The following is a 15,064-nucleotide window of genomic DNA, read 5'->3' as shown; positions in this document are numbered from 1 at the left end:
CATAAGGCAGAGAGTGAAGCTGTCTTCTCTCTCAGTAACGACATGATAGTAGTATCCCCAATTGTTAAGGCACGGCCGCACGCAGCCTTTAATTAGGTTAATGTAGCCTATTTCCAAATGCTATTTTCCCCCCGCGCTTTAGCATACTGGCTGTTCCGTCAGACCGTCACTGCATTCAAGGTGTTTCCTGTTGCTGTAAATGTATTCACGCCATACAGTAAAAAAAAAAAAAAGTGTAGCAAGATACTGTGTACACATAGTAATATTCATAACATAATTTTTGACATACAGCCAATAAAGTAATGAACTTAATATCAAAAACAGGGTTCCGGCGAGCTGCCCCGTGTCCGAAACGGTTGAGAAATGACAGAGTTCCTGTGTACATTACAGACCCAGGGACAGACATACACATACACATTGCTACGTAATGGAGCGCTTAGGCACCGCTCAAAAATGTACCATTACAGCCAGGTTCATTTTTACACTAAGATTTCACAGCGTACCTCTCTGCCTTTGATATGCTTTTCCTTTTGTCTGTTGTGTTTAAGAGCCTCCTCTGTGAAACCCTGCAGTCCCTTTCCCCCGAGCATCCTTATTCCATTGTTTAAAACAGACCTACAGTAGAAAATATGGCAGCGCCTGGAGAAAGAGAGCTCCTTAATTGAGAGTGAATTGACCTCTGCCGCTAGCTTAATGTCAAAAGGTGCGATTGGAAATTGGCTGCAGATAATGAATAATTACATCATGCAGTGGTTATAGGATGCAGTGTGTGGATGTGTGTGTCTGAATGAGTGGACGCACGGGTAAGTGTTCATGCACGTTTAAGCACACGTGAGCGTGTTGCTGTGCATACAGTGTTGGTGTGTCCGCACGCGTGTGCGTTTGTGAATGTGCATGCATGTGTCAGTGTATTGTATGTGGAAGTGTGCATGTGTAGTTGTGGATCTGTTTGTGTATACACGTGTGGATTAATTTGTACCTTTGCGTCCATCCATGCGTGCGTCCATGCATGTGAGTGTGGCTGAATATGAGAGTGCAGGGTGGGTTTTGCGCCAGCTGGTCCTATTTGATATCCTCTTCGTCGCAGCTGGTGCCAGTGAGTTGAATGCAATCAGCCCCCCTTCTATTGTTTCAGTTATTTTCACTATCAGATCGATTTGAAGCTACAACATCACTTATCACGATAAGGTAATTGCAGGGCCATTATGCTTGTGTGCAGCAACTACAACACTCTTTAATAAGCACCTGATACTTTTGTTTCCTGGGCCGTCCTGGAATGCACTTTGAGATGTTTGAGCGACTCAGACGAAGCGTTATTTGCCCTTTGGTTTCGTTCCCCCGTGCTGTTCTGGAGTTATTTCTGAAACTCCTATTCCCTTTCATACTGCATTGATCATAGAGGGAAACTAAGCATCCGGGTTCGTGCATGCTGATGTATTGATGTATACCACATTAGGGCTGACCTCGATTAGTCGAATAGTTGACTAATCGATCGGAACGGGTCTCAGTCGACTGACCACCTCTTAGTCGATGTTCATCAAAAGAAATATACAAAAATATTGTATTATTCCACTAGGTCTGTGGGGGACATAAACACATTTGAACATTCTGACTGTTCAAATCTCCAATGTGCATGTGGAGTGTGTCTGCCTGTGTGGCAATGTGCCACTGCCTGTGACTTGAATCGCACAGTGCGCTGGCCTGATAGACTCCAGAATCTCAATCTCACCTGCTGTGCTCAATCTGGCTATTTTTTATTATTATTTTTTTGGTCGACTAACAGCAAATGTATTCATCTATCAGTCGACTATACAAATCCTTAGTCGGGACAGCCCTATACCACATTAATTAACCACATACAGTAACTCAGCGTCCCTATTCTGGGAGGAACATTCACATTTCAGATATTTGATGTAGACAGAAGAAATGGGAACAGGTATAGTAACTCAGCTCCATGCATTCTACTAAAGGGCAGTCCATACTGTCTCCGACCATCGAACTTTTCGTCTGAAAGCTCCGGTACAACTACAACATGACGTCACTCGCAACTTCTGAAACGCATTCCTCCGAATGTTCTGAAAGCTGCACTCCCATATGTTTTTATTTTCAATTCTTCACAAAATACACAGAACACCCGTCCACAGCCCTCCCCCCTCCCCACACACAAACCCACATACATAGAATACAACAAAGCATAATAACAATAATAATATTATACAAAAAACGTGAAAAACAAACTAAAAACTAAACTAAACAAAACAAAAAAAGAGACAAATCTACTATACAGAGAAAATTGTTTCCGGTAGCAATCGATCCAGACTGAGATAGCTATAACAATACTGATACAGGTAAGGACAAAGTCTCCAACGCCTTGAACTTCTCAAAATATATGTAATCTTCTCAAGAGGGACACAACTGTTCAATTCTGAGAACCATCTTGTGATAGGGGGGGGGGGGAGTCAGACTTCCACGTTATTGCAATACATTTTCTAGCAACCCCGAGTGCAACCTCTATACATTTTATTTTGTGTCTACCTAAATTTGCACTGATTGCACTGAAGTGCACTCCCATATGTTGTGACTCGCCGAACTCTACTTCGGAGAAAAAATTCAAGTCTGATCTTTCCGACGAAAAGTTCGGTGGTCGGAGACAGTATGGACTGCCCTTAAGAATATCGGCTTAAGTTGACCGGGGTCACCCAGGGGTCTCTACTTGGTCTCCTCCTTTTTCGCCCCTCTACACATATTTTAACCCGGCCGTTTTGACCTGAGATCAGATTCTAAAAATGTCTTCTACATCCTGACAGTTTTCTGAAAAAGCTATGTTTCTATGTCAGTCGTCAAAAATAGCAGACCTACAAGCTCGTATGAGCCTGTAGATCTGCTCTTTTTCAATAGCTAAAGCATAGCATAATGCTAACACCAAAAGGGGATCCCGCCAAAAATGTGTCAACCAAATGCTATTTTAACCAAAATGTCCGCCTGTCATGATGTGCACAGAACACAGACGCTATGGCAGAATAAGACTGACGATGGTACAATCATCAACTATCAACTAGTGAATGAATAAATGGGAGATTTAAATGCTTGAAAGCTTTGGCTTACATGTAACATTATCAGACACCACAGCATCGGAGCTGATTCAAAGATACTGCATATTACTGTAATGTGCTCATCTCTGCAGTAGGCTATCACGTATGTTTTCATGCTGGATGTTCCCCAGAGAATAGGGATGCTGAGAGGCTCTTTGGAAGGCTTGATTTAGTATATCTTTTTTTGAAGGGCCGAAAGAAAGGATGACTGCATGTACAGTACGCTGGCTTTTGATCACTATGACATGAGAGGTTGAATGTCAAGAGGGCTGTGATCCATCAAATGTAGAATTAGTCTTTATATCCGTCCTTTGTCGTCACACCCCTGTTCTCTGCGGAGCATGTACATGTTAACAGTATTGCTGTTGCGATCGAGTCACGTGTCGAAATGGCTAATGGGTTGGAATTGGTTTCTCATTTCATTTGTGGTATTCTTACCGGTTTTGCTGCCCTGAGCAGAAGTCCAAGGAGGAAGAAATGGTTTTGCATGACCAATTAGTATTCCGTTCATAAATCTTGCAAATTGGCATTTTAAAATCTTTAATGGCTCTCAATTTGTCATCTTGTCTGGAGAATGTCCTCGTTTCTTTCCCCCAGCTTATCGGCTCCAACGTTGTTGCGGGGAGATTGAGGAAGGCATAATCGTGGTTAAATGCTCTTAATATGCAACAAAGCTTTCATCTGAACGGCCACCCAGAGCCGCGACAGAACAACACAAACATGGTGCAACCTTTGACTTGGGAGCCTGAATTTGATAACATGGGGATATTTTTGGTGCACTAGGAAGCACATTTATCATTCCAAAGTCGCCTGTAGTCTTGTATAAGGAGTTGCTTTTTTCTTCAATAATTCATGCTTACTGTAAATGATGTTTTTTTTCCTCAAATGAATTACACCTCAAATGCAACCTAGCCATACTGTGCACCTTGATCAAACCTAATCATCGTCATCATCAAACATTATTGGTACTACTGCAGAATGATAACTTCATCATATCCCCCCCCCCCCCCCCCCCCCCCCCCCCGGTTTCCACAGGGATTTGAATACAGGAACATGTAATTCGTGTAAAAATGGAAATGGAATTTTACAGGGTTTACCATGCCACAGTAGTCCCTTTGACCAGGCCAGCTTGTGTCCCCTGACTCGGTCCTAGAATAACCTTTCTTGTACAGCAAGGAATTAATCCATTTTGGGCGGGAACCCCTTTTGGTGTTAGCATTATGCTATGCTTTAGCTATTGGAAAATAACAGATATACAAGCTTCGAAGAACGACTGATATAGAAACATAGGTTTTTCAGAAAACTGTCAGGATGTTGAAGACATTTTTAGAATCTGATCTCGGGTCAGAATGGGTTAAAATGGTGCCGTGTCCAGTTTACACTCAGAGTTAAATGAACGCTTGTGATTTTACTGCGCACCACTGATCCACATGTTCATTTCTCATTCTAGTCCCATTAGTTTTTCATGGCTCACTCACCACCCTTCACTCCTACTCTCACCCAGACAGTAATGGTCTCTTGTCCCCCTCCCAGGCAATGGTGGAGACGGTCAATAATCTGCTCCAGCCTCAAGCCCAGTCGGCATGGAAGGAACTCAGCACGGGGGATCAACTGAGGGCAGCCACCATGCTGCTGGACACGGTGGAGCAGGGGGCCTTCGTCCTCGCCGATAACCTGCTGAAGACGGACATCGTGCAGGAGAACGCCGAGAACATCCGTGAGTACAGGACAGTACAGCTCCAAGGGTATTCACAGTGTGTGTGTCTGTCTGTCTGACATCTGTGTCTTTAACCAAGTAAAACAAGGTTCAAGGTCTTTATTAATGTCCCAGAAGGGCAATTAGGTTACAGCAAGAGTAGTGGTTTAAAACATACAAACAATACAGGACAACAACAGACATGAGACACCATAGCATAAACAGAGGACTGGACGCATCTAGTGCAGGTATAGAATCAAAGATAAACTAGAAAAAGTGCCCTTCCGGGCACAGGTCTCCACCAGGTTATCCACAGATCCGTGCAGTTAGAGGTAAAAACACTTTTCGGCCAGTTATAGCGCCACCTTGAGGCTGAGTTGAAATTGTTCATGTGGCATTTCGTCCTCGGCCTAGTGGGAATGTGGGTGCACAATTTCACGGAAATCACGCGATGTGTTCATGATTTGCAGCATTTTGTTTGAAACTGAGCACTCCTGTGAACTTTGGAAGCCAATCTTAACCAATCAGGATGGAGTCTGATAAATCTGAAAGACGCGTTTCGTTGAATGGCTCTAGAGAGACTGTGTACCAATTTGCGTGATGTTTGGACAAAATCTGTAGGTGTACTGTGCAAAAACTTGTTTTGCACAAAGCGGCCTCCTGGTGGCGCTATAACAGGCCGTTCTGGAAAGTTTGGGGCAGAGGTTGATGGTTGGCATCCAGGGAGTGTGTGTGCAAAATATGGCATCGACCGGGTTAACGGTGGCCGAGATTAGCTGTTCACGGACGGACGGACGGACGGACACGCGGACGGACGGAGTGCAAAACATACTCTCCCCACATGCCTTCGGCCTGGTGGAGACAAAAATAAGAATGGCTACATCAGAAAAAAGTGCTAGGATATAAAGTGCCGGCATAAAGTGCATGTTTCAGGATATCATCACCACATTACATGTTACTGGCAGCGTTGACTGCACGAATCGAGGCAGGGACAAAGGAGTGCTTATATCTGTTGTTTTTGACAACGGGGGCACCCAGACGACGGCCCCATGGCAACAAACCCCTAGAAAGTTGCAACTGTACTTCGACGCCTTGTGACACATTGTTAGCTTGTGGATTGGCTATTTTTGGCGAGCGTTCCACCCAGAATATGGATGTCCTTCAAACGGTTAAATGGGTGTTGGGGTTGCCTCAGTGGCTTGCCTGTGTGGGTTCTTGAAGCATGTGGTGTCAAATGTATGTTTCATTTGTGATTTAAATGTTTTGTTTTACATTTTAGGACTAGGCTACAATATATCACTAGTAAATATTCAGTTTACTTCTGAAATAGTTGAACCAGAGCAGCAGCTTAATTAAATATGATGGATTCTTGTTTTAGTATTTCTTTAGTCTTGTTTTTCATTTTCCTTGTCAGAAAAGGGGCGATGCCGTATGAAATGCCAAACGACACGTGCGAAAAACACATTCAAGTGTGATTGCTTTTTATCGCGTGTGATGGAGCCAGTGTGAACAGAATTGCAGTGCATTGATTGGTGCTCAGGCTCCGTTGCTGCACATACGAGCTGGACAGATGGAGAGAGCTGTGTATTGTGACATTCCCAGTGAACTATAGCTCTTAAAAGACGTACCTCACTGAAACCTCAGGGCTCACCCAATGTTCGATATCGTCGCAGTCGGCTGGAAACCTTGTATCTCCATAATTATTTCTTTCATAAGTCAATGCCGTACTTTGTTTTACAGCAATGTAGCACAAAAGCTACAAGCTTGTAGTGTAGATCTGCATTTGTAATTAAGTGGTGCAACCAATTCATCAAGGAGATATGCGTCTGTCTGTCCCTGGCTGGGTCTGTCCGAGCACGAAAATAGCGTTTGGTTTGTTTTCTGCGCAACAGTGTCACTGTTGTGCAGCCTAACACACACACACACACACACACACACACACACACACACACAGTGGTACAGTACAGTACAGTACAATATTATTTTCCACAGTTTTGGAATTACGAGGTTTCTGCCTGACAGCGACGATATGTCATCTGGTGAGACCTCAATCGTCTCATCCATCTTCGGCCTTGTCTGCTGTATGGGGGGGGGGGGGGGGGGTTACAAAGATCACCGTATAGCCATTGATCCACTGTGCTCACGTATTGACAGTGTTGCTCTCAAGTCTCTGGTACAAGTGTGAAGGTCACTGGCTAAGAGCTGTTATCCTTGCGGGAGGCCATCTGTGGCGGTCATGGTTAAGGGTGACCCCTCTGTCGGCGGTCACCTATAAGTTGACATAATTATCTCAAATGGCCGTGTTTATATTCATGCCACTCGTGTCCAACAGTCCTACGGATAAGGGATCGATGCTCATTGCTCACGTCTATCAGGGGATAAGTGCATTCGTTGGCAGTTGAAAGCAGACCCTGGAACTCTTTACACACACCCCTTCCCCCTGCAAGCCCCCAGTGGCTTTTTTTTCCTTTTTTTTGCACAGATCATCCATGTTTTATAGGTGTGTGTGCGCATGTGTGCGTGTGCGTACGTGAGTGTGTCTTAATTGGTCCACAGGGGTGAAGGAAGGGAAAGCAGTTTTTTATGACACTAATGCGTCTCTTAGCTGGTTACATCTGTTTGTTGAATTGTGGGGTTTGGAAAATCAGCACTTTCACATTTCTAGCCATTTGCTGAGCACAGTTTTCAGTTGTTGAAAGCATTGAATGAAAGAATGGTGCAAACGGTGCACACACACCACCACCACCATCCTCTATACCCGCTAGAGGATCGTGGTGGTGTGTGTGTGTGTGTGTGTGTGTGTGTGTGTCCGTGTGCGTGTGTGTGTGTGTGCGCGTGTGCGTGGTGGTGTGATGTGATGATAATGTGTGGATGTATGATCTCTCCCTCTTCTTTTAACGGTTGGGATTTATATTTTTTTTTAAGGCTCCAGCTACCATGGCAACCTAAGAATATAGGTCCTTTCTGACTCGAAACAAGACAGTGAGTGTAGGGATCGTAGTAAGAGAATTAATACAAACTGAATTTATTATATCTGGCACACAATTCATAGGGGTATTAAGGTGATTCTGAGCCTGTTCGGAGTGTGTGTGTGTGTGTGTGTGGGGGGGGGGGGGGGGGGGGGATATGAAACGATTGTTGCTCAATTCAAGCAGGGATTTTCTTTTCCATATGAAGAGGGATGCAGTCTGGGTGATCATGTGATATGCTGACATGTTTACTAGGCCCCGTGCTTTGTCTCCTGCAGTCTCTCGTGTCATCCTTGGCAGTTAAATGAGGACCAGGAGACCATTAAAAACACTGGTGACCACTGCGCCAGATAATGATATGATTCATCTCTCACAGGAAATTCACTGCCAAAACCAAGGGGCTTTGTTTATTTATTTCGCCGTGGATGCAGCTTGCACTGTATAGGTCTTATACTAAAAATATGTTTTAACCATTTTAGGTTGTCATATGTGGGGTGCATTTCTTTTCCTTTTCAAATGAAGGAAGATGTTCTTTTATCCATTATCTATGCATTTTTTATGCTAGCTTTTGTCCACACGAGTGAGCATCACTCTCCTCTTGCTAATCTTTCGGAAGAGATTTCTTCTGATTTAGTGTGCTATTTATCGCAAACCCGGCTTTAAAGGTATAGAAAGTCTTTGGCTGCAGGAACATATTTTCCCTGAAGCCAGTCTTAAGCTCTTTCACACAACCAAAATGGGTACAAAGAAAAATGACTGCCTCGAATCAAAAGGCAGTGCCCAGAATCCTATAGGAATGGTGTGCTATCTAGGGTATTGTCTCAGCTACGTTGAATGGGAATGCATCACCCCCCCCCCCCCTCCCAAAAAAGAAAGAAAGAAAGAAATCCTTGCCGTTGCAAAATCTTGTTAATATATATGCGTAGGGGTTCCTTTTGTTTAAAAACTGAAACTATGGAAAAGACTGGATTTGGGGCTTGTGGAACAATTAAACCATTTTGAGGCAAAAGAAAATGAGGCACTGCACCACTCTGACGGATTGTGCAAACGGTTATCATCTGTTTCCACAGTGGGAAACCACACTGACATCAGTGTGGTTTTTATTAGTAAGGAGTGAGGACATTTTGTTATAATGCAGCCGCTACACAAGTTAACAGTTAATTACATAAACCGGTAATGGTATGCAGCAGATTTACACAGCTACAGCAAGGCGGCAGACCATGCAGAGTAGACTGTTGTTTTTCTTTTGTTTGTTTGTTTTTCTCAACCACATGAACCGGCATACTGTATAGTATCTATTCTGGGGAGAACATTTGGAGTGATTTGGTGTTGAGTTTGACGGAAAAAAAGCTGTGAGTGCAGTTGCAACTCGGGACTAGAGGGTTTAAGTGGTTAAACGTTGGTATTTCATGGAATGGCCAAAGTAGCCCCAGGAAAGAGACCTGCGTGTGCATGTGGCAATATCCATGAGACCTAGAAAGAGAAAAAGAGAGTTTGGTCAAAAGATGAGGCGCAGGTCAACATTTTGGTCGCTGCTAAACATGTAGACACATTTCTGCCGCGCTGCCGCAAATTGTGGATAATGTTCCTAATTGAGTGCTTTCCCACAGCAGGGTCTAAAACCAATAATTGAATACCTCCGTCATTAAGCCCAGTGGTGGACAAAGTACTCACCCCCAGTTCTCAAAGTCAAATTTGTATAATTTTTTAATTTAATTTTTTAAAGCTCAAGTATTCCAAAGTGCATGCTTTTGAAAATACTTATAATACTAAAATAAACATAAAAAAAAATATATATATATATAAAAATAATGAAAAAGCACCCTTTTCTTTCTGACTTGCAGTGGAGTAATTTGCTGTGCAGTTTGAATGCAATCCGACTGCATTCAAATGGCACAGCAGAATTACTTCATCTCAGCGATTTTGAAATAAATGTGACATATACTGTAGTGTATAGGAGGAATACCTAGACCTCACCTCTTCTTGAGTTTGAAACGCACTCTCTGTGTTGTTGTTTATTATGAAGCACAGTCTCATCAAGCCATTATCTGTGATGGAACGAGTGCATTTGTTGAAGGCTCGCCTCCTATCAGCAGCTCATTTTCTCCTGCCGCATGAGTCTTTGAACCATAAATTAGGAGCTCAGTTTCAGACACAACAGCTGTTAAGCTGCGGCAGTGGCCTGCTCATTCATCTCTATCTCCTCCACATATCTCTCGCTCTTTCCCTCCAGAAAAGAGCTCACTCTATGTGTGCAAAGAAAAGCATCTGCTTATAAAAGTAAAAAACTAGGAGGCTGAAAGGTGTGCCAACGGCCATAGGCAGCGGGTGAGCCTGACGTTTGGGAAGGCTAATATTTGACCAACCAGGATTAGCCGCATGATGCGCATAGCAAGCTCTGTTTATCTGTCTGTCTCTCTGTTACGTCAGTGTTGTTGTTTTTAATAACGTGGTGTGCAGCCAGCGACTTCACGCACCTGGTACACACAACACCAGAAATGTGTTTTGAAAGCTCCAATGTGGATTATACCAGCTACCATAAGGTATAGCAGTGGGGCATGGTTTCCTGGTTCCACTGAAAAATCAGCCATTTATTTGTCCCATAGAGATTCACTAAAATATATTAATCAATTATTTTAAGTTAGTTCAGTTCAGTTTTCATTTTCATTTCTTCACAGAATCAAAGGTTGTATGGTCATGATTCACCAGGATCCTGGATAGCTTGTTTCTAGGCTTCTTAAAATAATTGATTATACTGTAAATATTTGTGTAAATCTCTATGGGAAAAATGAATGGCAGATTTTTTTCAGTGGAACCAGAAAACCACACCCACTGCTATGCCCTTTACCAGACACATGCATAGCGTATATGAACCCTGCATAGTACGCATGTTGTTGTATTGTATTATTGTAGTGACTGCAGCGACAGTGACACGCTATACTCCAGCCATATCTAAAATCTAAAATATGCACCTTAGCTAGCAGTAAATTTGGGGAGGCTAGCCTCCATTATTCGCCGCCCCTGCCAACGGCTCTCTCCCTCTGTGTGCGCTCGTGCGTGCGTGCGTGTGTGTGTGTGTGTGTGTGTGTGTGTGTGTGTGTGTGTGTGTGTGTCTTCTCACTGCCCTACCTGAATTCCTCCCCCATACTCAATGAAAGATTCATAGAGCAACACTGCTAACCCCCACGATCACAGTTGAGAGAGCCGAGAGGCATGCGATTCCTCAAAGCTGCATGAATCAAGAAGGGTGTGCTGATTAATGTAATCAATTACAGCTGTAGAAAGGCTTTTTAGGAGGTCTACTGTATCTATAGTTGATGTTTACAGGTAGGCTCATACTGTGAGGCAGAAGGAGGTGAAGTGTGAGGCCTGGAAGGCCACTTATAGTCATATTCTGTAGGATGGCTTTATTTATTTCAAACATTTCACTGGCATTATTGTTCATAACTTACCATTCCAGATAAACGTATTGTGTGACCACTTCCCTAAAATCTGCGAGTGTCTGCCTCCTGCATTACTGCCAGATATTCAAATATAGTGCTTGCACATGAAATGATGCTCGCACATGCTTATGTCAGACAAACTAACTGCAGCAACACACGTACACATGTTATTCGTATTGAATGCCCTCCCAAATATTGTCCTTTCCTTATGGTTGTGTGTGTGTGTGTGTGTGTGTGTGTGTGTGTGTGTGTGTGTGTGTGTGTGTGTGTGTGTGTGTGTGTGTGTGTGTGTGTGTGTGTGTGTGTGTGTGTGTGTGTGTGTGTGTGTGTGTGTGTGTGTGTGTGTGTGTGTGTGTGTGTGTGTGTGTGTGTGTGTGTGTGTGTGTGTGTGTGTGTGTGTGTGCGTGTGTGCGTGTGTGCGTGCGTGTGTGTGTGTGTGCGTGCGTGCGCTGCGTGCAGAGCTGGAGGTTGCCAGGATGAGCACAGATGGAACTCTGCCTGACCTGAAATTTCCACAAACTGGCGGCCAGGGCAACTCCATCCTCCTCTCTGCCAACACCTTGAAACAGCATGGGAGAAACGGTGAGTATGGCCACATCCTGAATGCAGCCCTGTCGGTCGGAAATTGTAAAAAGTACAGTTATCACTGTTACTTTCAGAGCACAGCATGACATTCAGTTGCAGAGAAATTCAGTTGAGAAATAAAGCTTAGAGCTTCAAGTGATTTTAGTGACTTTAGCTGTTGAAAAATAGCAGATCTACAAGCTCATAGCGCGGCCACGCTACGAGCTTGTAGGTCTGCTATTTTTTTTAAATCGTGAAAATGTATAGAGCACCCAATGGTGGGTTGCGGACCGATTTTTGTGGACCGTGAGTGAATATCCCCTCTCCTTTTTTATACATCTCAAGCTGAACTCTCTTGCGTAGCTCGATGACCTGAAACTGTATGTCTGCTGACAATAAAAAAGACTTTATGGCGGTCCCTCATATAGTGGGACGCTATCAGGCTTGGTCTTCAAAGCAGTGGGTGAGCTCTGGTTCTCTCCACCATTCAAGTTCATACATTGATTTGTGATTTCACCATTTTGTTATCAGTTGGCAGAAATGTCTGATTGTCTCCGAGACTAAGACTCCAGAGCCCAGGCAGATCATTATGTAGCAGGACTGGCTGGCAGATCTTTCCTTGTCATCTCCAATTGTATAGTGCACAATATATTGTATTTTCCTCTGAGTGAGTGGTCTCAGGCACGGCGGGGAGGGGTCTTTCTTTCCCATCTGTGCTGAAGAAGTGAGAGATGGGAAAGAGAGCCAGAAAAAGAAAAAAGAAAATGTCTGCCTCTGCCTTTGTCAGAGCTTCAGAACAGGAGTGATAACAGCACTTCACCGATGCCGAAGTCGATTTTCTCAAAAATAGCAGACCTACAAGCTCGTAGCGCGCCACTCGGTGGCGCGCTATGAGCTTGTAGATCTGCTATTTTTCAATAGCTAAAGCATAACATAATGCTAACACCAAAACGGGTGCCCGCCCAAAATGGGTTAAAATGATGAAACCTTTGTGATGCATTAGAGGCAGTGCTGTGAGAATAAACTTGCCTTTCTCTTGTCAGATAATGTTTTTTTCCCTGTGTGTTTAGGATGAATATCCAATCTTATCAAATCGTTTGTCCCTCCTTTGTCCTCTCACAGGAGAGATTCGGATTGCATTTGTTCTGTACAAACACATTGGAGCGTACCTGTCAACTGAGAATGCCAGCATCAAGCTGGGTAGTGAGGCCTTGGCCACCAACTACTCTGTCATTGTCAACTCTCCGGTCGTCACAGCCGCCATCAACAAGGATTCTAACAAAGTCTACTTATCGGACCCAGTCATCTTCACCATCAGGCATCTGCAGGTACACAGACACCCAAAGTCAAAAAGAAAAGCGTGTTTTGTCACAGACAAACACGTACGTACTCTGCCCACAGTCAGGCAGATGGGAATGTGTACACAAACAAACCCTGCACACCACATTTCTTGAAATAACTCCAAAGCCCTGCTCGGCTTTCAGAAAGGTCCTTTTTAAGTTTCTCTGCCGCTTAAGCACACCTTAAATCCACAAAACACGAGGCCTGAAACAGAGAAAGGAAGATAGTAATGTTTAGAAGTGCAGTTGAAAGAACAGATGCCAGTGGAAAACAAATATCTCAATAGTGGGGGGTTCATAGTTGCTCTCTTTGTTGATTATGTTTCAACAAATAGAAGGCAGAGCAAAAATCTGTTGTATTATTGATCGTCCATGGGGTTGAGCTGTGATACCTCCCCTCCCCTACCCCCTCCAATGTAGGCCGTGGTCATAGGTGATAGGAGACCACTGAAGGAGAAAAATGAATTTAGCAAGGACACAAGGAAAGGGAAAGAGAGGAAATGGGAAGTGAGACTGACAGGCTAAAAGTTTGGTCTGGCTTTTTGAAATAACAAATGTCAGGTGGATGTGGAGTCGGTTATTTCCTGTACCAGCATGACATATCATTTGTTGATTTGGACAGGCGGTTCAGCAGTTTTATTGTCAGTCTAATGTCGGGGCTCTGCAGTTTTCATAGCCTTTACGTGCCCAGATGGACTAATCTAAATGAAGCAGCTGCCTTTTTTAAAGAGTTGTATGCATTCTGGGGCTCCTTGCATGGGCTAGAGCGTATTTAGGAGAGGAGTAAAGGACTGAAGAGTTATAATTCCAGTGTGCCAGTTGGCCATAAACATAAAAAGAAATCCTCAATACAGTTTTTGTAACATGTGTGCAGTTGACCCTTGTTACATGGAGTGCTGCAGAAGTGCTGAGTGCGTGCATATACAGTAGATTGGATTGAATAGAAGATCTTATCCTACTTAGCCCAGGTGCATCCAGTAGAGTTCGCCCTTCAAAAGGAACATGAAATATGTGGAATCGACTGTACGGCGGCTTCGGTTATTATTTCCACTTGCTCCTCACAATTAGCCGCCCTCTCCAGACGCAGCGTTTTGGATCACTGCTCTTTTGGGATAGTGTCTGTCCTCTAGTTATTGTTTCGCTTCCTTGCTTCAGCACTTAATGGGACTAATTAAAGTCATTAATGGGACAGAGGGTCATCTCGCTGCATGCGGAGGAATACTGCAGGAACTTGCTATAGCTTCGCTGTGTGAAGGGTAAACTCAATCAGCGGCACATTTTCATTCACAGAGGATAAACCTTTGACTAATTACCCCCGTCGTTAATTTGTGATACTCCAGAAAACCAGCAGTCCCCGCAGTTTAATATAGTGAGACCGCAGGTGCTTCTAACCTTGGAACCTGGGAGACAATGTTTGGGTCAAGAATTGTATGCTTTTATTATATATAGAAACGGTGAAGAGAGAGAGTGAGAGAGGGGGGTGGGGGGTTGGGTATAACATGCAGTAAAGTGCCTCCGGTTCGGATTTGAGAGAAGGGCCATTAGCCGCCTTATTATTGATATGGTATATGCTCTTACTCAGTGAGACACTGCGGTGCTGCAAGATGAGAGGTTTTCATCAGCAGCTTTCTTCTTATTATACTATACTATACTGTACTATACCTATGCGCCTTTTGAGTGACTGTTATAAAATGGACAACGAGATAGCAGGAAGGTTGTTTAATGTTTAATGGATGCATTCTCCCAGAGAGTTAATGGGGAAAAAAGGGGGAAAAAAAGAATTGCAGCCATGATTCTGTTTAATGTTGTACGAAAAGTCAGCCTATACCTTCGCATGCAGACATGCACCTCTCTCTCTCTCTCTCTCTCTCTCTCTCTCTCTCTCTCTCTCTCTCTCTCTCTCTCTCTCTCTCTCTCTCTCTCTCTCTCTCTCTCTTAATCATGGCATTAATGTTGCAAT

The 15,064-nt window shown here is 43.8% G+C and overlaps 1 protein-coding gene across 1 annotated transcript in view; it reads left to right on the top strand.

Moving 5' to 3' along the window:
- Positions 1 to 15,064, top strand: part of LOC310875820 (adhesion G protein-coupled receptor L3) — a 233,471-nt gene that overhangs the window by 159,192 nt on the left and 59,215 nt on the right. Inside the window, exons 9-11 of the mRNA XM_083789211.1 lie at positions 4,626 to 4,809; positions 11,660 to 11,782; positions 12,887 to 13,092. Coding sequence (XP_083645337.1) covers positions 4,626 to 4,809; positions 11,660 to 11,782; positions 12,887 to 13,092 — 513 coding nt within the window. The remainder of the gene's footprint in view (positions 1 to 4,625; positions 4,810 to 11,659; positions 11,783 to 12,886; positions 13,093 to 15,064) is intronic.

This window comes from Protomyctophum parallelum (assembly GCF_964188405.1).
Source record: "Protomyctophum parallelum genome assembly, chromosome: 18".
Lineage (NCBI taxonomy): Eukaryota > Metazoa > Chordata > Actinopteri > Myctophiformes > Myctophidae > Protomyctophum > Protomyctophum parallelum.
Note: the sequence above shows the minus strand (reverse complement) of the source record. Positions and strands in the feature narration are given on the sequence as shown.